The sequence below is a fragment of the Mirounga angustirostris genome, unplaced genomic scaffold, assembly GCF_029215605.1.
Source record: "Mirounga angustirostris isolate CCGP_5_RB_7025 unplaced genomic scaffold, mMirAng1.0.hap1 SCAF_6, whole genome shotgun sequence".
NCBI classification, from domain to species: Eukaryota; Metazoa; Chordata; class Mammalia; order Carnivora; family Phocidae; genus Mirounga; species Mirounga angustirostris.
The window spans coordinates 64,879,436-64,904,031 of NW_026991714.1; the positions used below are offsets into that span (position 1 = coordinate 64,879,436).

General features: G+C 38.3%; 1 protein-coding gene across 4 annotated transcripts in view; it reads right to left on the minus strand.

Annotated features, from left to right (window-relative positions):
- Positions 1 to 24,596, minus strand: part of SMYD3 (SET and MYND domain containing 3) — a 713,262-nt gene that overhangs the window by 498,395 nt on the left and 190,271 nt on the right. For all 4 annotated transcript variants that reach the window (XM_045877596.3, XM_064594436.1, XM_054508102.2 and 1 more), the window contains one exon: positions 23,073 to 23,209. In XM_045877596.3, coding sequence (XP_045733552.1) covers positions 23,073 to 23,209 — 137 coding nt within the window. The remainder of the gene's footprint in view (positions 1 to 23,072; positions 23,210 to 24,596) is intronic.

Consider the following 24,596-nt stretch of genomic DNA (forward strand, 5'->3'; position numbering starts at 1 on the left):
AGCCCACCCCAGAGCCCCCATGAGACTTCTGCTTGGTCTTGAATCCCTAAGACAGGCACAGAAGACATGTTGGCACAATTATTTGGAGTAAGGAACATGTGATTTTATAGAACTGTATCTACTGCCTACAATCACTTCACTTCTCCTGAGGTTGCTTCCAGCTTCTATGAGAAGATGTTCTAAATCTCTCAAAATAATTGCAGAGTCCAAAGGAGTTCAGAGGCTCATGTTTTTGAGGGGCACGGACTTCATTTAGTGAAACACTGATTGAAGATTTTGTTTCACATTTAAATCTAAAATCTCACGAGAAGATACAAAATTGACTGAAGAAAAATGTTAAAGTCAAACAATTTAATAGAATTCTAGAAAACCTGATATCAGCACATGCCTCCATATAAGAGCTTCTTTGTTATCTTCAATATAACACAAATTGTCCTTCTAACATAAAATATTACGGGTCATGGTAATTTCACAGCTTCATTACGTTAGAAAAAATTTTAATGGTCAAGTCAGATTGCTTCCATTTTATAATATGCAGATAAGGGCAACTTCCTCATGAAGATGTTAAGGAATGAATATTAAAGAGGGATGGATGATAAAGAAAATAAAACCATTTGAAAAAGGTAATTTGAAATTAACAGCTAAGTTTCCAGTCATATTTAGGAAAATTCCCACTGAAGTTTGACTTTTTATTAATTATCACAGAATTTTAAATTAGAAAATCAAATATAAAAGAACCCAAAGCCCCTTCTGTAAAAAGTACACAAAGTTAGCTTGTCCTCTCATTTTTCTATTACCTTGTCTTAATAAATGAGTATGATACTTAACTGCCCAATCTCCTCTTGAATATGCTCCTGGTACTCAGCAGCAGCAATCAAACCAAATTACTACAGTCGTCGTTCCCTTCAAGCTATGAAGAACGAGGCTTGACAGATGAGTGGGGCACCCCCAGCAGTGATTCGGGAAACCCTTTCTGTGGCATCTGCTCTCATCACTGATCAAAACAGAAGGCTTATACACACTTTGAGTTAAAAAAAATTCCACAGAATGTATCTGCCCAGCTTTTACTTTGGCTATGCCATTATATTCTTCAAAATATTTTTTTAAATACTTAAACTGAAACAGATACATTACACTGTTTTAATGTTCATGAATTAAATAATATTCTCTGGATCCAATATGAACATTTCTGGCTATTCAGAACAGCACAATTTGGTTTCCATCATCTACCTCATCTCCTGGTGAAAATTTTCACAGCATGATGGAGCCACTAACAGGTGTGGCTTTTCAATGGATAATAACTTTATTTAGTGCCTTAGTACAATATTTAAGAGATCACACAAAATACAGAAAAACAAAAGTATGCTTCCGATCTCCTACAGTATAAGAAATCCCCAAATTAAATTTGTGCCACACTCTTCTGGTTAATATTGTAAAACTATGCTTTACAAAAGATTAAATGAGGCAAATGATTTTGATTAAAATAAGACCATTTTGACTTCCTCCCCATCCCGGATACTATCGTTACAAAACACAACACAGTTGTCAAGCTTGCAAAATTCTAAATCACCATGACTCTATAGCTCCTCATGAAACATTCCAAATGTCTTGCTGATTTTCAGGCCAATGACTTAACATACCAATTCAGACAGAAGTAATTTCCAGTTCAAATATGGGAGGGGGGAGGCCATCCTAAGAATGAAGAAGAATAGCTCAGCTTTTCATTAGAAGCAATATATTCTGAGAAACAACTTACAATTTTGGTAAAAATACCAAAAGCCTAATCACTGAACTTCTACTCTCAAGTAAAAAACAATGAAAGTCTTCACACTTTTGGTCCACATGAAATATAAAAATAGCACCAGTGAATTTCTAACTGCTAAATTCAATGCTGAATTTATTCCCTCCTTAACATCTCTTAACTTTCACATGTTGACCATCTCCTTTTTGAAATTCTCTTTTTTCATGGATGCCAAAAAGCCTGAGACCACCAGGGCTCCTGAGACATCTAAAGCTATTCTTTCTCTCTTCATGTCTTTTTAAATGATCTTTCTCCATTTATTTTGCAAAACAGAAAACAAAAAGCAAAAAAAACATAAACTAACAAAAGCCTTTAGCCGAATTTCCCACTTGAAAACTTCCCACTTGAAAACGCTGCTATCCTGAGTGAGGTGATTCCATCAGGATCAGGAAGAGCAGGTGGCAGGGGGAGGGTTCACACAGAGAAGGGAATATGTTTCAAGAAAAATCTTCAATCAACTGCTCCTAACTAAAAACAGTCACATTCATTAAGCATAAAATAGCAGTAAAACTCTTAGATTGCTTCCTCCTTTGGCATCCAGAGTTAGAACAGTCTCATTTCTAGTCCTGGGGTCCCCAACGGCCTCCCTAAATTCTAGGAAGTCAGCACTGATTCTTCCACCAACAATAGCTTGCATTAAAGGCCCAAATCAAATGATCTCTGCACACAAACCTCCATCTCAAGACTGTCACCCATTACCACAGTCTGCTGTAGGATATTCTGAGAATCCACAATGTACTGAGCTTGGTGTAAAGGATTAGAAAAAGGGAAGGATGACATAGTCCTGCTTTCAAAAAACTTTCAATATAATTATATTTATTTACATACGATTCTTTTATGTCTCCCACCAGATGGGACAGAAACTAAGTCTTAACTGTCCTTTTTCCAAATAGTACTGTGGATAGAGTCAATATAAATTTGTTGAGCTGAAATTGATTCTTTCTGACCTAAAATATCCAAGTAAGAATCCCACTGCTTTGTTTTGATCCAATTTCTCTACTTCCCCAATATGTTCTAGAAATAATGGGAGCTTAAAATGACAAGTCAAACCAATTTTTCCCTGCTTCTTATTGCCAATATTAAATATCACAGTGACATACAGGGCTGGGGAAAGAGTTTAGTCCCAGAAGAATGTCCACCTAGCCAACTAGTATAGCAATCTCACAAAACCGCCTACACCAAACCAACAAATCCAAAACAACACCACCATATGACACTTAAAAGGAAGAATGTTTCACATTTAAAATTTATGATAGCACAAAGACTAGAATTTTATGTTCAAAATAAAAAGCATTTGTTAGTGAAAGAGCGATTAAATGACTTCAATGTGAGAGAATCACATTTTCTCATACTTGGGATTCTGCTGTCACTTAAATATAAAGATGGAAAGTACTGTAATGTCAACATTCTAACACAACGTCAAAATAAGCCCCCTACTATTCACCTAGAAAAATGCAAAATTACATATTTGCCTAAGATTTTAAAAGCTTAATTACACTTAAAAGTTTTTAAAGCATTTATTCTATATTAATATAATTAACAGAACATCAGAGTTGTTTCTATTTTTGAGTTGTTTAAAAATATTTAGGGTTAGCAAGTATATTGGCCTACACTCTTCTTACAAGCTCTCCACTTCACAGTGGGCTCAAATTCCAGCAAAACAATGCATTTATCAACACATGTCAGGACGCCTGGGTGGCTCAGTTGGTTAAGCGTCTGCCTTCGGCTCAGGTCAGGATCTCAGGGTCCTGGGATCAGGCCCCATTGTCAGGCTCCACCCTCAGTGGTGAGTCTGCTTCTCCCCCTCCCTCAAGCCCTCCCACTGCTTTCTCCCTCTCTCAAATAAATAAATAAAATCTTAAAAAAAAAGAAACATCTTATCACATTTTGACATGAATGGAAAATATATGCAGATAAAAACTTAAGAACAGACATTTGGATTGTTATATTTCTCCAGGCAAATGCCAGTACAGTGAACTGGCCAGTTTATCACGAAAGGAAATAGAAAAGCTCCAAAGCGTCAAATACATCGGAATTGAACCAAACGGTAGCCTGGAGAAAAATGGGAGTAAGGGTGCCTACTACCCTTATTCCCTCCACTTAGCAGGTAGAGGGTCTCAGGATGCTACTCTATTTCTCATGCTCCGTGTGCACTGTGGTCAATCCAAGCCTGAAGTTATTGGGCTTTGAAATCCCACTCAGAAAAGAGCAAGCTGGACTATGGAGTAGGTATTTCACATAGAAATGCTCCCAGGGACCCTAATCAGGTTTTGGAAAAGAGAAAGCCACTTGCTGACTGGCTTCACGGCCAAAAGGCTTGAAGAACCAATTCCATAACACTCTTCCTACGAATTACAATTTAGCAAGGCACAGCCTACCTCATTCTAGAAATGTAAGTGCAAACAAGCCCCATGAATTTGTTGTCTATCAAAGAAACAACTGGTCCCTGCAGAAGAAAAAAAAAAAAAGCAGATTTAACTAATCGCAAATGTACTCTGCTTTAGGGAAATCTAGACATGACATGCAGAAATCCAGGTTTTTAAAACAGAACAATGAGCTTACCAAAATAAACCTTCCTTCACAAAAGAATCATAAAGAACTCTGATAATCTCCAATTTTCCTACTTCACACAACTTGATATCTTATTTATAGAAATTAAATTTGCAAGCAAGATTTTCAGGAAAAAACACACCATACAATATACCATTTAATCCTTTGTTTATCATTTGGCTATAAGGATAATTACAATTTGTCACTTGGCAGTTTTTTCAGATCTGCTTTTTCAAAAACCTCTTTGATTCTCCAAAGAGGACCAGAATTATAGGAGACAAAACTACCTAAAAAGACAGAATTCCATGAAGAGACTGGGAGGAAAGACTCCCAAAACATCTGGATGTGAAATGCTGCCATTCATCCTTGGCCGCCGATCGGTTCTGAGGGGCTGAATGGAGCCTTTGGCTCTTCCCTTCTATGATAAGCTGGCCAACTCACCAGCACCTGGCTGGAGGGATTAAATTACACCCAAGTGCCTGCTCTGATTTTTTTTATCCACTTATATTTTATGCTTTTACCTTCCCATAATATGCCATAAGGGCACATGATATATCTCAGGGAGTTGAGAAAGGCTTCTCAGAAAAGGGGGAATATGAAATGAATCTTGAAGAATCAAAAAAAAAAAAAATAGTGCCAGGAAGAATGGGGAAGAAACTATACATGCAGAGGTCAAAATTAGGGATCTTGATTGTTGGGGAAATGACAGATGGCAAGCCTTCAGAGCACCCTGAATCCACCTCAACTAATGCTGATGAGTACTCAGAAACACATGGATGATCACACTCATAGAGACACTACATTATTCTATAATTGAAAACATGGAAGTGTTTTCAAAAGGACTTTTCAGTGCCAAAATCAGGGGCACCTGGGTGGCTCAGTTGGTTAAGAAGCTGCTTTTGGCTCAGGTCATGATCTCAGGGTCCTGGGTCTAGACCCACTTTGGCTCCCTGCTCGGTGGGGAGTCTGCTTCTCCTCTCCCTCTTCCTCTGCACTCCCCCCACCTTGTGCACCCACGCATGTGCTCACTCTCTCAAATAAATAAATAAAATCTAAAAAAAAAAACCCAAACCATCCAAGTCTGAACATTCCTTGCCATATGGAAAATACCCTGCTACTCCAATAATCTAAAAGGTAATTCTCTTTAACTATAGAGAATAACGCCTTGCTTCCATAAAAGGCAAAGGATTTGGCAAACTTCTCTTGGTTGACTCTGAAGTGGTAAGAAGTGACAAAGATCATCCAAATCTCACAATACAGAGGAAATATTTTCAGCTCAAAAAAGTTATCTTGATATCATCATTGCTCTAAAGAAAAGCTGGAAGCCTGACTGCCAACCATTAGCAACACACATGGATATCTTCCAGGAATGGCTTTCCAAAGTCTGATCATATCCCTGTAATTATCTAATATCAAATCCAGCAGTGTTGACAAAGCAGAAGCCCGCTCAACTCCTGCTGATGATCATTACTCAGAGCTAAAGCTCCTTTATCAAATCAGAATGACTTACAAGTAGAAGCTCACTACCTCAGGAGCCAGAGGAACACAATGATCTCCACCTCATTGCTTACACATGTACACACACACACACACACCGGCCGTAACCGGGCCTTGCTGACTTGTCACTGGCTCTGACGGCCTCTCTCCTCGAGTGTTCTCACACACATGGGCAGCTCTACACGTTGGTTAAAAAATACCCTAGCCTGTCAAAAATAATTCCCTATCCAGAGAATGTACTTGTCCTGCCTACCTTTATTTGTTACCGTCACAGCAACATGCTACCACTAAGGTTTGGCAGTTTGAAGAAACACTGACAATGCAACAATATAAAGGAGTAAAAGGTACATTGACAGAATCTGTGCAATTTCCTGGTCACTCTGCAAGGTGCTAGGAAAATGGTTACATGTCTCGAGTTACAGGTAGCCAGCTCTGGGAAATAGTATGGGATGAGGATTGCAGAGTCCTCAAATGCCATACTTTAAAAGCTTGATTTTATACAATAGGCAGTAGGGACTCAACAAACATTTTTAAGCAGAGGATTCAAACGATCAGATCTGCTTTAAAATATATATATATATGTATATCAGAATATAAAAGAAGTGACAAATATCATCCAAATCTCATAATATAAAGGAAATATTTTCAGCTCAAAAAAGTTATCTTTATAGGAAGATAGAAAGGGCCTGAAGTGGGTCAGTGGCAAAAAAATATAAAAAGAAAAGAACACAAAAGCAGCAGGGCATCTGGAAGGAAGGAAAGAGGGAAGAACCAGAGGTCCCCCCCTGAGGTTTCAGGCATGGATGACTTAGGAGACTACCATGCCAAGAAAAGAGACAGAAAAAGTGGAAAAGCAGCATGTCTTATTGAGGACAAGATAGAGTTTAAGTATCGTTCATGATAAATCTGAAGTTAAAACAGATCATGCAAGGGAATATTGTAATTAATAAGTAGAAAATATAAGATTGGACAACAGAAGAAATAGCAAGACTGAAATTGATGCTTGGGGTATTTTCAGCACACAGGCAGCAGGGGCACTGGAATACGGACATTCAATAAGCAAAAAGAGAATAACCAAATAATAAGTTTTTAAACAAAATGGTAAGAAATGTAGGAGAATCAGAGGGAGGTCATGCCAGAGGCCAATTAAAAGATTTCCAAATGTGGGGCACCTGGGTGGCTCAGTCGGTTAAGCGGCTGCCTTCGGCTCAGGTCATGATCCCAGGGTCCTGGGATCGAGCCCCACATCGGGCTCCCTGCTCGGCGGAGAGCCCGCTTCTCCCTCTCCCTCTGTCTGCCGCTCTGCCTACTTGTGCTCTCTCTCTACCTCTGTTAAATAAATAAATAAATAATCTTTAAAAAAAAAAAAAGATTTCCAAATGTTATACAATATCACACCTTAAGATCTGCACATTCCAGGTTTTAGTTGATACTCTTCTTAGAATCTTGAAGGAAAACAAGAAAACCCAAAGTCGCCTACTATTACAAAAGACTTCTGAGGCACCAAAATAACATTCCTTACCAACTTCTGCTCTAAACCTGAAGGTTATGAAGCATGAATAGGGCCCCAGGACATCAACCAATAAATTGCATGGACTCCTCAGATGATGACTTGGTTCTGCCATTTCAACAAAATGCTGCCAGCCGTAGCGGGGAATAGGGTAAGAAAGTGCTGTGAGGGTATTTTTCATCCTGGTCCTAATTCAGCTGATCCCTAATTAAACAGCTCTGCATAAAGAGTGCCTTGATAAAATTTTCCTACAAACATCAAAACTAAAAACAAATTATTATTTTCTTTAAAGATTTATTGGTTTTTAGATGGAGGAAGAGGGCACAAGCGAGAGGGGCTGATGGAAAGGAGAGTCTCAAGCAGACTCCATGCTGAGCGCGGAGCCTGAGGTGGTCTCGAGCTCACAACCCTGAGATCACGACCTCAACCGAAATCAAGAGTGGGACGTTTAACCAACTACACCACCCAGGTGCCCCAAAATCAGATTATTAATTAAAACTTGAAATAGGGCCCACAACTGCCAAGCCTGGTCAAATGTAGTTCCAAATGCTTTTCTTTTACTCAAGTTATTTGTCCAAAAGTGGTATTTCTGAAATACCTGCCTATCCCATTAATATCAGGTATAAATTTTAAGGTCACATAACTACTCCTCAGAGAAAAAGAAGTGCCCAAAAAGGTCGAAGAGGATTTTCTTCTATATTGCACATATATTCTACTATATTATAAAATATTCTAATCTGTAAATGCAAATATTTATAGAATCATTAAAAAAGCCACCTCTAATAATGGCTTGAAAATGAGACAGATCCAGGCTAAAGGCTCTTGAATAATTAATGTTTTAATATTCAGTACTTCAAGGTTATGGAACCAGATTTCACAAAGTAGCTTAACTCCATGCAAATTCCATTCCAATCACCTTTACTGTCACCTAGAGTTCTGGCAGCTTCAGCTCAGAAACATTTGATATGAAAAACCCACCCTCCTCCCACACACCCTACCAGCACTTATTTAGATTTAAATATATGAGGGAGAGAGGTGTGTAAGACAGGATGTACCACCTGTATGAAAATAGCAGAAATCCTAATTAAATAACTCAGAGCTTTGCCTATAGCACTACTTTAGTATTAGTGATAGAAATCTTATCAAATATTCTCATTTCACTCACCATGGATTTCACTCCTAGGGCATAGAATAGTTCATGATTAGAGCTCTAACACAGAACTAACATAACGCAGAATGCAGTATGGTGGAATAAGGGGAAAATCTGAGATTAAGAGAGCCAGGTTAAAGCTCTGGCTTTTTTTGTTTTTAAAACAGTGTGACCTTAAGCATTCCTCATCCGCAAAAGGAATAAAAACAATAATGACTCAGAGGGCTGTCTGTAAGAGCTATAATGTGATTATAGTTGTTAAGCTACACTGTAGAGTTAAAAAAATAAATTAAATAAAATAAAATGAAATGAAATGAAATCAGGGTAGTGGAGCACCGGGCAACTCATGATAGATCCTTCAGTTGTCTCTTGATCTACCGATGTAAGACAAAGACCAGGATCTAATATTCATTGGCTTCTTGGTTGAGTATGGGACAGAAGATGAAGAACAAATCCACATACTGTCAAGTATATGATACAGCAGTTCTGTTTATAACTGAGTTACTGAAGGGTACCTAGCTGGTATGGAAAGCCATAATCACTTAAACATAGACTCCCTGAGACTGAAACTCATCATTATACAGATAATCGAATCTATTCTAGTTTCAAATGCTGACACAAGTAATCCTACAGTGTAACTTATTCATACTTTTCTGGCCTTATACAGATAACCTTCAATATAAGGAATGGAGGGTGAAAGGGGGAAAACTGGTAGATATTTATCAAAGGGCACATACTTCCAGCTATAAGATGAGTAAGTAATGGAAATCTATTGGACAGCACGGTGTTTATAGCCAATAACACTATATTATATATTTGAAAATTGAGTTCTTATGTGTTTTCACCATAAAAAAACAAATGGTAACTATGTGATATAATGAAGGTGTTAGCTAATCTGAAATCATTTTGCAATATATGTGTAGAAAATCAACATTCTGGGGGCGCCTGGGTGGCTCAGTCGTTAAGCGTCTGCCTTCGGCTCGGGTCATGATCCCGGGGTCCTGGGATCGAGCCCCGCATCGGGCTCCCTGCTCAGCGGGAAGCCTGCTTCTCCCTCTCCCACTCCCTCTGCTTGTGTTCCCTCTCTCGCTGTGTCTCTCTGTCAAATAAATAAAATCTTTAAAAAAAAAAAAAAAAAGAAAATCAACACTCTGTATACCTTACATGTACATAATGCTATATGTAAATTACATACCAATAAAGCTGAAAAAATATATATATAAGGAAGAGATATTGCTGAAAAGTTGTTTGTACTGCTAAATTGTTTGTTGTATCACATTTTTACTTCAACTTAGAAGCTAGTTCTTGAGTACTGGGCATCAACTAACAGAAAGAACATTTGACTGAGCTCAAAGGACCTACATTTTGGAGCTCAAAGGACCTAAACTTTAGCATTCTTCCATCACCAGGTGACTACCTGACCTTCTCTGAGCCACAACTGATGTATTGTGGCAAGAGGAGCAGAGAGGCCATGGACCTGGATACTTCCTGTGATCTTGTCAATCCTAAAATTGTCAGCTTCTGTGTTGAAGGAGGGTACTGGGTACATGATTCTGTTCTCACTAAGTATAAGCAATGAAGACATATAACCAATAAAAATAGAGAATATTCACAGTTGCCAAGTGGTTGGCAGAGCAAATGCCAGTGACCACTGATTTTACAACAGGAACAGATTAATCCTAGTCAGGTGGATTTCATCAAAGATTTGCACTGAAACTTTGGGAAAAAGAAGGACCTGGATATAAAGGATAGGGGAAGATATACTAGCCTCCTTCCATGATTACCATGAATACCACAAACTCAAAGAGCACCAGCCCTACCTTATACTCATGGAGATAATTCAACCTGACATGACATGCTGATCCTGAATGAAACCCTTCCAAAGACAGGTAGCTCCAAGCTGTGTCAAGGCAGCCTGATACATGGTTGGACCACTCGAATATTAAAGCTCTTCCAGATACTGAGTCATAATCAACTTGCCTAATAGGACAAGACTTTCCTTCCATCCCTCATTATTTCATAAATGAACACTTAGCTGAATATGTCTCTTTAAACATCTAACACTAGGTACTGAAAATAAAAATTTTAATGAAAATTGATCCTTGACAGAGACTAGTGAGGTTTTGTTCTCTCTTGATAAGGACATATTTGTTAATCTGGCTTTGAGAAGCCATCCCCAAATTCTCTTTTTTTTTTTTTTAAAGATTTTATTTATTTATTTGACAGAGAAAGACACAGCGAGAGAGGGAACACAAACGGGGAGTGGGAGAGGGAGAAGCAGACTCCCCGCCGAGCAGGGAGCCCGATGCGGGACTCGATCCCGGGACTCCAGGATCATGACCTGAGCCGAAGGCAGTTGCTTAACCAACTGAGCCACCCAGGCGCCCCCCAAATTCTCTTATATTTGTAATACCGAGTCACTTATTTTCCATATCAAATAGCAATGTCTAATTTCTGCCATTAAAATCTCACCCTGTTTCTGCTGGTTATAAAATGTAATAGAGCAGTTTATCATAATTTTTATTATTATTCAAAGTATACCCCTAAAACGTATTTTTTTTCTCCCACGAGAGGTCCTTCTCATTCCTAATAGAAATAGTCAAACCACAATATGTAAGGTCTGAGCACGATATCCATAATTTTAAAAAAGATATCAAGAATCAAACAAAAACTTTCTGAACTTGAGATACATGGTCAACATTATTTCTACCAGAAAATTGTATCTTTACATTTCATTTCAAGGCAAAATAACAAAATATAACACCAGCAGTTAAAAAACAAAAAACTAAGAATGAAAGTGTAAGTACTTAAGACATTAATAAAGTACACGCTTTTTTCTCTTTAACAATTTTATCTATTCCTAACCTTTAGTGCAATAGTACATCTATCCCACTGTATTACTGAAATGAACCACTTTTAACTTACTAAGTTAAATCTCCTTGGAATAAAAAATAAACTCAAAAATCAATTACTGTACACTACTGTGCTACGAACATGATTGGCAACTGTAGAGCTAATGGCTTGTTGGAAGGTAACAGATAAAATATTTTCTATCCTTTTTCTTTTTAAAGACTTATTTATTTGAGAGAGAGAGAGAGACAGCACAAGCAGGAGGGGCAAAGGGAAAGGGAGAGAGAATCTCAAGCAGACTCCATACCCAGCACAGAGCCTGATGCAGGACTCAATCCTATGACCCTGAGATCAGACCCAAACCGAAACCAAGAGTCAATCACTTAACCAACTGCAGCACCCAGGTGCCCCTATCTTTTGTTTTTTAATTCTCAGAGAATTTTCTGGTAGCATATATTCTGCTTCCTTCTGAGTGCAAAAATTTCTCTGGCTTACAAAGAATAATTCAAGAGATGACAAACAATGGTCCATGGCCCAAGTCTGGCCCTCCACCTGTTTCTGAACAGCCCGCAAGCTTAGAGTGTTTGCCTACATTTTTAAATGTTTGTGGTGGGGGGAATAAAAAGAATATTGGGGTACAAGTGAAAAGTATATGAAAATCAAAGTTCAGTGTCCATAAACAAAGTTTTATTAGAACGCGGCCCCCCTGTTCACTTACATGTGTCCCAGGGAGGCTTTCCGGTGCCAACACTGGAGTTAAAAAGTTGCACTCTCAGCAGACACTACAAATTGCCAAGATACAGTAAAAATTCACTTTTGCCTCTTGGCCTACGAAGCCATACTGACCATCCGGGCTTTTAAGGAAAAGGTATGCTGAACTCTGTAATAAGTAACATGATGATTCATCATTTCCTAAAGAACTGAAGATAATGGCAGCCCCTCTGATCCTGACCTATCAACGAACTTACTGAACTTCTTGGATTTTACCACGCTAAAGTCTTATATGCTTGTAGTAATGTATTATTTTTCAGACATATTTAACAAAATACACTCCATAAAACAAAAAACTGGACAGTTTTCATGCAGTCCTTCATTTAGTCATCAATTAAATACCTACTGCATACCATGAAGATGGCTAGGGATTCAAAATGAAATGTAATTCCTGGTGCTAAAAAAGTCACAGTTGAGGAGCACCTGGGTGGCTCAGTCGGTTAAGTGTCTGCCTTCGGCTCAGGTCATGATCCCAGGGTCCTGGGATCAAGCCCCATGTTGGGCTTCCGGCTCAGCGGGGAGTCTGCTTCTCCTTTTCCCTCTGCTCCTTCCCCTTCCCCTGCTTGTGTTCTCTCTCTCTCTCTTAATCTCTGTCAAATAAATAAATAAAAACTTTAAGAAAATTTTAAAAATTAAAAATAAACTAAAAAATCACACTCGGGTAGGCAGACTCAGCACTCCAGTTCTTGCCACTGAAGGAAAGGCCAAAGCAAGGAAAGCAACATCTGCCATTTCACCATGACATATTGTCACTTAAAAAATATTGCCTCTGTTAATGGCAGGTTGTACACTTAAACAGAGAAGGCAACAAGGCTTGGCAAACATCTTGGTTTATCCATCAATAGTTTTAATTACAGCATTAGCCTTTCATAAGCAATTAACCTTGACCAACAGAGATATGAATAAAAATGCTGATTAAGAATTTACTAATTATCCTTCCCAACTTCAGAAGTTCGCTAGCATCTGGTCTTTATAATAAATATACACCAACTCATCATAGGTTATTTACACTTAAATGAAGATTAACTGAATGGCTAAAAATGAAGAACATGAAACACACATTAAAAACACAATAACTTGTTTTGTTATGAAAGCCCAAGTGTCCTACAAATGTCACTTTACTTGGAAGAATGTTTTTGAGAATAATAGTCTCTTGAACCTACACAGAGATTCAATTTATTGTAATAAAAAGAAAACCATATAGGGCGCCTGGGTGGCTCAGTTGGTTGGGCGACTGCCTTCGGCTCAGGTCATGATCCCAGGGTCCTGGGATCGAGTCCCACATCGGGCTCCCGGCTCAGTGGGGAGCCTGCTTCTCCCTCTGACCCTCTCCTCTCTCATGCTGTTTCTCTCTCGCCCACTCTCCAATAAATAAATAAATAAAATCTTTAAAAAAAAAAAAAAAAAAAAAGAAAACCATATAAATCATAAGTGCATCAGCATTTCATAATGTGAATGCCAGGATCTGCATGCAGTTAAGCATCTTGGCTGTTTGCTTGTTCTCCTTAAAACCAGAGGAGAGGTAACATCCTGACAAGCAAGTCTTCTAGCAGCTGTGCTGAGCAGACACAAGAGAAGTCTTATCTAGCAGCTACCTCCAAACCAACAGATACAAGCACCCCGGTGATCAGAGGTTAGCAATCCTGGTGTGTCTGCTCGCTTTGAGTAGTAAATATTTAATGGCATATTTTTCCTTAATGGAACCCAGGCACATCTGATCAGTCTCTGGGATCATTTAGTAATGCAGTCAAAGTTATCATACTGACATTTCACATCAACTTTGTGATTAGAGAATTCATCACTTTATTAATTCAAAAGATTGCTTTCTTTACTACTTTATAACATGCTACAGTGGGGAAACCCAACTGAGCTGATCAACAAAAAGGCTCTAAAACTTGGTCCTACTTGAACTTGAAACCCTCAAGTGGCAAACATACACACTCCTGACCTTTGAAACTAACAGAAGTAATATTCTGCCCACAAATTAGCCTACCACCAACACTGAAGTAATAAAGGCACCACTAAATCTAGAATAAGAGGGCTAACAAAATTTTAAATTAAAAACTGAATATATCAAGAACAAGTTTGTTCCTACTTTCTACTGAGGCACGATGCTCTTCAGTGAATAAAAAGGACCAAAAAATGATTATTTAGTAATTTTTCCTTCTTGCTGATTTTACACACTTTACTAAAATTATGAGGTTATGGCAGAATATAACATAGATTTGTAACACTCTCAGCACACAGCAGCCAAATATAAGTATGCAGACTCGGATATACTAATATCATTAGTATTTTCTTGTGTCTTGTTTCTAACATATCTCAATCAAAAGTATTAAATTACTATTTCTTTTCCTATTATGAATTAGCAAGATTCTTGTGTGAACACATTTTCCACTGCTTCTCCAATAAAAAAGAACTCTCTCCCAGTAAAAAGCAATTTGATCAGGATAAAAATGAATGGAAATTTTAAGTACCATAGTACAAAAAAACCCTTCCCATTTTCAAGTCTGTACAAGCACAGTGTATACTGCAAAACCAGCTGCAACTAATAACATTAAAATTTAGAGTTTAGAAAGGCAGGCTCTGGAGGTCACATATGTGCCCTAAAGAATAAAAATAACATGCTACCAGAATTATTTTGTTTGAAAGGAAAAGGGAGAGAACATCTTCTCAAACAGATGTGGACTTTCTAATCAATAAATTCTGTAGCAGTTGTACAATATTACAGAGTTAAAAAGTACTTTGCAGAGTGCTCTGGAAACACAATGACACGTTTTGTGGTCAGGAAAGCAACTTCAATTATAGTTGCTTCCAATTTAATGTCTGTTTTTGAGACATTTTATGCAACTAGTTCATTTTCTATTTTATTGCACTGATCCTATCACATCTCTAATCGGTTTACCAAATGCATTTTTAGAAAAGAAAGCTTTAAGTCCAGAAAAAATAATTAAGTATATGTTTCTCGAACTCTGCATAATAATCTCTAAAAAATCTATTCTTTTCATAGGAAATAAACTCAAACCCAGGTCTACTGACATTAAGTTGGCATTAATAACCATTATAAATAACACTCAATATACATTTTGAGGGACAGAATACAGAAATACTACACATTCCATGCCATTTCAGTGAATTATAACATGATAATTAATGAATCTTCTAAATTCATTTCATCCTTCGAAAATGCATGCGTGAGAAACACTTCATTCATCATGGGAAGCTTACCTCTGTATGTCCTTTGTGACATCTCAAGGAACTACTTTGTTGTTAATGAATGCAGGAAACAGTAAAAGATTCCCATTCACAAGAGCTATAGGTAATTCTCAGCATTTCAAGAGACACCAGCACTGGGCACAGCTGTGAGCCCCCCTCTGGGACTCTGGTTTACACTGAGTCGCAGACTGGCTCCTGACACAGGGAGACATAAAACACTGAAACTTTAGACCCAAATAAAAATTAAGCTGGGAGGTGGGGCCAGCAGTAGTTGAAATTAGTAATATGTGTTACACTAAGTACTTCTGACTTAATCCTCACTTTCATCTCTGAAGTAGATACGATGATGATGATGATTCCCATTAACAGATGAGGAAATCAAGACCAAGGGAATTTCATTTTCTAGTCTCAGAAAACAACTTAACCATCATACTATTCAGCATGCCATTTAAATTTGCCTTTCTCAGGGTGCATGGGTGGCTCAGTCTGTTAAGGGTCTGCCTTGGGCTCAGGTCATAATCTCAGAGTCCCGGGATTGAGCCTGCATCGGGCTCCCTGCTCAGTGGGGAACCTGCTTCTCCCCTTCTCTATGTGTGTGCATGCACTCTCTCTCTCTCTCAGATAAATACTCTTAAAAAATAAAAAAGAATGAATTTGTCCTTCTTTAATTGTTATTCTCTTGCCCTTTAAAGTTTATTAAGAGTAGTATGAACATTTTTCTGTATTTGTGGCAAATATTTAGAACTCAATCAGTAGACTGAACCATAGTAGCTGTCACACTAAGATAAATCCATTTTGAAACCTAACCCAAAATCTCGTTTGTAGATAGAAGTGGAAGAAAAGAAGTGTGGGGTGGGAAGGAGAAGGGGCTCGTAGAAATGAAGATGTGAATCTTCTCTAAACAATCTGACAAAGAGCCAGCAGAGGTGAATCTGGCCTCCATCTCTCATGACCATAGAAATAATCGCACGTCTCCTTGCTTCTCACTAACAAGTATTTCCAACGCGCCCCACACCTTGGCCACCGCCATTACTCTCAGCAGCACCCACGGCCTTCCTCACACTCAGAGCTTCATTTCCACCCAGCCACACCCTCCATCCACCCGTCCCCACCAGGTAACACACAATCTAAGCTTAAACCCAGCAAACTGCTTTGAAAATAAAGCTCCAGCAAATCACTGCAGCCTCTCCATCCATCCGTTACACCATCACTCTGCAGCCCCTTCTACAGAGATTCTATAGGTTCTATTACCCTCACAAATTTTCTATTACCACCTAATGCAAGCAAACATTTTAAGCATCAAGCTTTTATTCAAATTCTTATTGTAGTCACTAAATATAATGGAAACATGCATTCCACAGTAATAACTACCTTTTTGGATCCCAGAAGAGGTCAGTATGTTCTCAGCTTGGGAAGGCAGAGGAGTCAGCACCCCTCACTCCCACCAGCATTTGCAGACCATTTGTCTGTGACTGTTTCCCTATACCAAACTCTCTTCTGAAATTCATGCCATTAATTTTACTTTCCGGGGCGCCTGGGTGGCTCAGTTGGTTAAGTGACTGCCTTCGGCTCAGGTCATGATCCTGGAGGCCGGGGATCGAGTCCCGCATCGGGCTCCCTGATCGGCAGGGAGTCTGCTTCTCCCTCTGACCCTCCCCCCTCTCATGTTCTCTCTCTGTCTCATTCTCTCTCTCAAATAAATAAATTTTTAAAAAAAAAATCTTAAAAAAAAAAAAATTTTACTTTCCATGTGAAGTCTTCCTGGATACCCTCCCCTAGAAAAATTTCCCCTTCGTATGTCTCATGCTATTTATTTATTTATTCATTTATTTTTTTGGAGAGAGAGAGAAAGAAGGTGGGGAGAGGAACAGGGAGAGAGAGAATCTTAAGCAGGCTCCATGCCAAAAGTGGAGCCCAAAGTGGGGCTCAATCTCACAACCCTGAGATCATAACCTGAGATGAAATCAGGATGCAGACAAATAACTGACTAGAGCCACCCTGGCGTCCCTCACGCTATTTAATTTTTTTACAGTTAGGCAAAAAATTCATAAGTGGACAGAATATATTTATAAAGCAAACCCCTACAATCTAAACCCCAATTGGCCATTTCTATTCACGGGCCTGTTTGTTTATGTGGGAGTGGGGCAGGGACATCCACTATCACCACTGCTATTCAACACAGTACTAGAAGTCCTAGCCTCAGCAATCAGACAACAAAAAGAAATAAAAGGCATCTGAATAGGCAAACAAGTGGTGAAACACTCACTATTTGCAGATGATATGATTCTTTATGTGCAAAACCCCAAAGACTCCACCCCAAAAATGCTAGAAGTCATACAGGAATTCAGTAAAGTGGCAGGATATAAAAACAATGCACAGAAATCAGTTGCATTTCTATACACCAACAAGACAGAAGAAAGAGAAATTAAGGAGTCGATCCCATTTACAATTGCACCCAAAACCAAACCATAAGATACCTAGGAATAAATCTAACCAAAGAGGCAAAGGATCTATACTCAGAAAACTATAGAATACTCATGAAAGAAATTCAGGAAGACACAAGGAAATGGAAAAACGTTCCATGCTCATGGATTGGAAGAAAAAATATTGTGAAGATGTCAATGCTACCTAGAGCAATCTATACATTTAATGCAATCCCTATCAAAATACCATCCACTATTTTTCAAAGAAATGGTACAAATAATCGTAAAATTTGTATGGAACCAGAAAAGACCCCGAATAGCCAGAAGAATGTTGAAAAAGAAAAGCAAAGCTGGTGGCATCACAATTCTGGACTTGAAGCTCTATTACAAAGCTGCAATCATCAAGACAGTATGGTACTGGCATAAAAACAGACATGTAGATCAATGGAACAGAATAGAAAGCCCAGAAATGGACGCGCAACTCTATGGTCAACTAATCTTCGACAAAGCAGGAAAGAATGTGCAATGGAAAAAAGACAGTCTCTTCAACAAATGGTGTTGGGAAAATTGGACAGTCACATGCCGAAGAATGAAACTGGACCATTTCCTTACACCACACACAAAAATAGACTCAAAATGGATGAAAGACCTCAATGTCAGACAGAAATCCATCAAAATCCTTGAGGAGAACACAGGCAGCATCCTCTTCGACCTCAGCTGCAGCAACTTCTTCCTAGACACATCGCCAAAGGCAAGGGCAAGGGCAAAAATGAACTACTGAGACTTCATCAAGATAAAAAGCTTTTGCACAGCAAAGGAAACAGTCAACAAAACCAAAAGACAACGGACAGAATGGGAGAAGGTATTTGCAAATGACGTATCAGATAAAGGGCTAGTATCCAAAATCTATAAAGAACTGATCAAACTCAACACCCAAAGAACAAATAATCCAATCAAGAAATGGGCAAAAGACAAGAACAGACATTTCTGCAAAGAAGACACCCAAATGGCCAACAGACACATGAAAAACTGTTCAACATCACTCAGCATCAGGGAAATCCAAATCAAAACTTCAATGAGATAACATCTCACACCAGTCAGAATGGCTAAAATTAACAAGTCAGGAAACGACAGATGTTGGCGAGGATGCGGAGAAAGCGGAACCCTCCTACACTGTTGGTGGGAATGCAAGCTGGTGCAGCCACTCTGGAAAACAGTATGGAGGTTTCTCAAAAAGTTGAAAATGGAGCTACCATACGATCCAGCAATTGCCCTACTGGGTATTTATCCCAAAGATACAAACGTAGTGATCCGAAGGGGCATGTGTACCCCAGTGTTTATAGCAGCAATGTTCACAATAGCCAAACTATGGAAAGAGCCTAGATGTCCATCAACAGATGAATGGATAAAGAAGATGTGGTATATATATATATATACACAATGGAATATTATGCAGCCATCAAAAAATATATATATAATCTTGCCATTTGCAACGACGTGGATGGAACTGGAGGGTATTATGCTAAGCGAAATAAGTCGATCAGAGAAAGACAAGTATCCTATGATCTCACTGATATGAGGACTTCTTAATCTCAGGAAACAAACTAAGGGTTGCTGGAGTGGTGGGGGATGGGAGGGACGGGGTGGCTGGGTGATAGACATTGGGGAGGGTATGTGCTACAGTGAGTGCTGTGAATTGTATAAGACTGTTGAATCACAGACCTGTACCTCTGAAACAAATAATACATTATATGTTAAAAAAAAAAGAAGATGGTAGGAAGGGAAAAATGAAGGGGGGGAAATAGGAAGGGGAGACGAACCATGAGAGACTATGGACTCTGAGAAACAAACTGAGGGTTTTAGAGGGGAGGGGGGTGGGGGGTGGATTAGCCTGGTGATGGGTATTAAGGAGGGCACATACTGAATGGAGCACTGGGTGTTATACGCAAACAATGAATCGTGGAACACTACATCAAAAACTAATGATGTAATGAATGGTGACTAACATAACATAATAAAATAAAATTTAAAAAAAATCACACACACACAAAAAAAGAAGATGTGGTTTGTATCTACAATGGAATATTACTCAGCTATAAAAAAGAACGAAATCTTGCCATTTGCAATGACATGGATGGAGCTAGAGTATAATGTTAAGTGAAATACGTCAGTCAGAGAAAGACAAATACCATATGATTTCATTTATATGTGGAGTTTAAGAAACAAAACAAATGAGCAAAGGGAAAAGGGAGGAAGAGAGAGAGAGAAATCAAGAAACAGACTCTCAGCTATAGAGAACACACAGATAGTTCGGAGGGGGGGAGTAGGTGAAATGGGTAATGGGGATTAAGGAGTGCACCTGTCATAATATTCACCAGATGATGTATGGAAGTGTTGAATCACTATATTGCACAACTAAAACTAATACCACACTGTATGTTAACTTAAAAAAAAAAGATGAAGACGAAAAAGAAAAAAGACAAAAAGCCTAGCGAGAATGAATCATGACCTCATCCTCCACTGAGCCCTTTTGATTCCAGGCAAGTTCAAGTTTAACATATATAACATATCCCGAAGTAAGACTTTTGACTTGCTAAGGTTTTTGCCTTGGTAGATAATTTTCTGATTTATAATTAGCCACATGTTTCTATAATCTGAATCAAGAATGCTTTGCACATGGTAGGCCTGCCAAAAAAAATTAAAAAGGTCTGCTTAATTTAATAAGTGAATTCACTAACTTCTCAGGTGGCCAAGAGGCTTCATTATAAAAGACTAATTGTAAGGAATGTTTGGAAATCTGAATTTTAAATAAAGCGCATTTGTCTGAAATCTAAGTATCAAAAATATCAGATGTAAAACAAGTTTGAAAATTATTGAAACCAGGTGACAGAGACATGAGGATTCATTGTACTAATTTCTCTACTTTCACAAATGTTTGGAAGGGTCCATAATCAAAAAGTAAAAAAATTAGGATATAAACAAATATAGAAAAGGTCTCAGAATTCCTTCTGCCTTAAGTGACCATGAGATGAGCTAAGATATAAGGTTAGCATGTCTAAAACCTGCATAAAATCAGAATGAATATAAATGAAGGGGACCAAAAGCAAAACATAAAACAGGATTTTCTTTATTGGGACCAGGCAAAGCCAGCCTTCGTCAAAGCATAAACTGGAAAGTTGGTGCATGAGGTTGAGAAAGGCAGGGCAGCCTGGAACTATGCCTGACAGTCTGTATATCTGTGGGCTGTGGGCAGTACACACTGTGGGGTCCATTCCTCTCTGGTTAATTCTATGCCACTGAGACAGGGAGAGAGGCATAGGAATAAAATCCTCTGCCCAAGGTTCTCCAACCACTGCCAATGCATTTGTCATGACCTGCACCATCACCTTGCAATGTTAGCAGCTCATCCCTGAGGTATACATGACACCAATTAGTTTAATATTAGACTATTCTATTTTTTTAAGATTTTACTTATTTACTTGACAGAGAAAGAGACAGAGAGAGAGAGAGGCGGGCAGAGGGAGAGGGAGAAGCAGACTCCCTGCTAAGCAGGGAGCCCGACTCAGGGCTCGATCCCAGGATCCCGGGATCATGACCTGAGCCGAAGGCAGACACTTAACTGAAGGCCGACACCTAACCGACAGAGCCACCCAGGCACCCCTAGACTATTCTATTTAAAAAAAAAAAAAGATGACAAAGAAGAAGAAGGTGGGGAGAAAAAGAGGAGGAGGAGGAAAGTGATCTCTTTTAAGGACATATGTATAAGCAGAAAACTAACAGCAATTTATAAAATCTTAATAAAACTTTTACAAGGAAGTATAGGAGCGATAGGTTAATGTTGCTTTAACCTAATTATAAGGAAAAAATCACAGCTCTGAGTCCACTTTCCCCCCAAAATCTCAGAGATGTCTGTCTTCTACTTTCGTGACAATAGGAAATACGACTATATGGGGAGAAGGGAGAACATATTACTAAAACTTTCTCTACTTATTCACAATGACAGAACTTTTCCCTACACAGCATGGAAAGAATTTCACTGTGAGATATATGAAATTAAAATTTTTTAAAAAATAAGAGAAATAAGAGAGCAATTCACACGTTACATTGAGCAATAGAAAGTATTTTTAAATATTTCCCATAAATACTAGTAGCACCAGTAATTACCACTTGAGCAATTTCTAAAACAGAAACAACTGTCACGAACAGCCACGGACTTAACACTAGGAATGAAGGTACAGTCAACACAAGGCGTATTTTCATCTTTCAGGAGGTATCACTCTGTAGAGCGCCTAACATCAAAAGCACCTGTGTGTATTGTACACACGATACTCCTAAAGGCTATGATTTTCAGAAGGATGTGAAATAAACACATGAGACACTTCTCATATGTATTATAAGTAAACACTGTATTTTGAAATCAGTTTTAAACTGTAGACAAACCAGAATGTAATGCTAAGGTGATATTACCAGAAAATCATAAAAACATACTCTGAAGTATAAAAATACATTTGAGAAAAACAAGAATAGCAATCACACAAATCACTTTTGAATTCTTAGAAAATGGGTAAATTACAAAACACACTTTAAAAATATTCATGGGATTAATATATTAGTAGATGTGCACTTATGAATTGTCACACCAGTGGCAAAATCACCATCAAATGTAAAATTTTACTTGTTATTAAAATATGGTCAATATTTAAGCAAACCAAAATATGCAATATGGGAAAGCAAGGACAGCAAACACAGAGCAGCAGTGGGGATATTATCTGATCCTTTTTCCTTATCCCAGGGCAGATAGCAAGGATCAGCCAGTGCATGCTTTCTCCCTGGGCCCAAACAAACCATCAGAATCATTTCCAAACAGAGCATGTCAGGTAGCGACTACCAAGAGACCACACACAAAAATATGAAATTAAAAGACCAAAATTCAAAGACCAAAATCCGTCACTGAAACAACATCACAAACCTGAATGCAATGACAACCTTAAAAATCCATTAGTAAGAAACAAGGGAATAGGGTGTTTTCTCTGGAGAAAAGCAAGCATACTCTTGAGAGTATGAGAGAGCACTTTGCGTGCTGACAATGAACATACGCAGGCCAGGAATAAGAGTACTGATAAAACAGAAAAAGTAGTAATACCCTTTTCAATATAAGCAATACATTCTCTCATTCTCTACTCAGTAAGGTAGGGGAATGATTTAAGGCACAAAGGGTCCTAAATTTTCATGGATCAACAACAAAATAAGAAGTAAAGAGTTGATTTACGGCATTAACAAAGATATCAAATACTTAACACTTACTTTTGCGAAAGCTTCAAAAATGTCAAAGGAAGGTGGCAGCTGAGAAGCATCCTGGATTTCTTCTCTCATGAAATGTTGAAATGTCATTACGAGTTGCCTGAGGCCCTCTTTCTTATCTTCAGTCATTTTGTTAATATCTTTTTTAAAGAGAGAATAAATAGCACAATCACACAGTAAATTTTTAATGGACAATTTTCAGGTGTTCAATACTAGCTGTTAAACCAGATTTATCCTCTCTAGATTTCATTCTGACAGAGAGCAAATACGTTCCTTTTTTATTTTTTCACAACTACATATTACAATACATACATTATCAATTAAATTGCACCAAACTTCATCTACAATGTAAAAGCAAATACCTATCCAAACAAAATAAATACATGTACAGATGAAAAACACTACAACCCAAATCAGGAAAGATGTGTGTTACAGGTCCCCCACATCACCCTGGACATCACAAGTGCATCAAGTCAAGTGAATTTAAGCAGATCTTCCCATGAAACAATTTTCAACCAGGTCATGACCAACTGATAAACAGTATATCTCAAAGGAAAAAACAAAACCAAAAACAAAAGAAAACAAAAAGTAAAAAGCTCAGCTAGAGTCCAACTGGTGAAATGTGTCACATAAAAAGTCCATTGAGAAGAAAACAGGGACCAACCCAAGAAATCTCGACTTCAAGTTATTTCCAGACTGAATAAACAAGATGCGGTGCTGCTAAAACCCAAACAGAAGGAGAAGGTTCCAGAGCGTAGTTGTCAAAAAATCACTCCATTGAAAACTCAATTTAATTTTTACCACAAAAGGTGTTAAGGCTAAGAGTGTACAATTAATAATGTTTGAGAACATTTCACTTAAGACAGCATGGATGACACCACTACTGAATAGGGCTACAATTAATAGTAAGACTCACAGCAAGAGACGTTAATTACTTAGCAGTAATATAACACAAAAAATGACTAATTAGTTCTCTATTAAAACTGAAAAGATGTATCAAGTTGAACTACAGCATAATTCTGGGGCTCATGTCAGCTCTACATATTCTTTTTAAATTACTTGTTCAACAGAATTAACCCAATGATTTCTTAAATAATAATTTATTATCATTGGCACTTAGGATCCCATAACCATAAATCTGTACTAGATCATTTTCGTATTTGTCTCCACCCAGAAATATTAAACTCTGTAGCAAAGTTTACTCTATGAGCTCTGGCTACTTTGGGGTTGAAGTCATGGACAACCTCACTGAAGGGGATCTGTCCCAGTATGAAAGGAACATAAACCCTACATTGACTGAACACTCAGATTGGAGGGCCTGTCAGTATTCCCAAATATCCTGGCCATCACCACAGGAGTAGAAAAGAAGAACAATGCACAATGCTGTCAGACAGCCCAAATCACCTATACCATCTACTTTTCCTCTAATCTAAAGGACCATGGGGCGCCTGGGTGGCTCAGTCGTTAAGTGTCTGCCTTTGCTTAAAGTCATGATCCCAGGGTCCTGGGATCATGCCCCATGTCAGG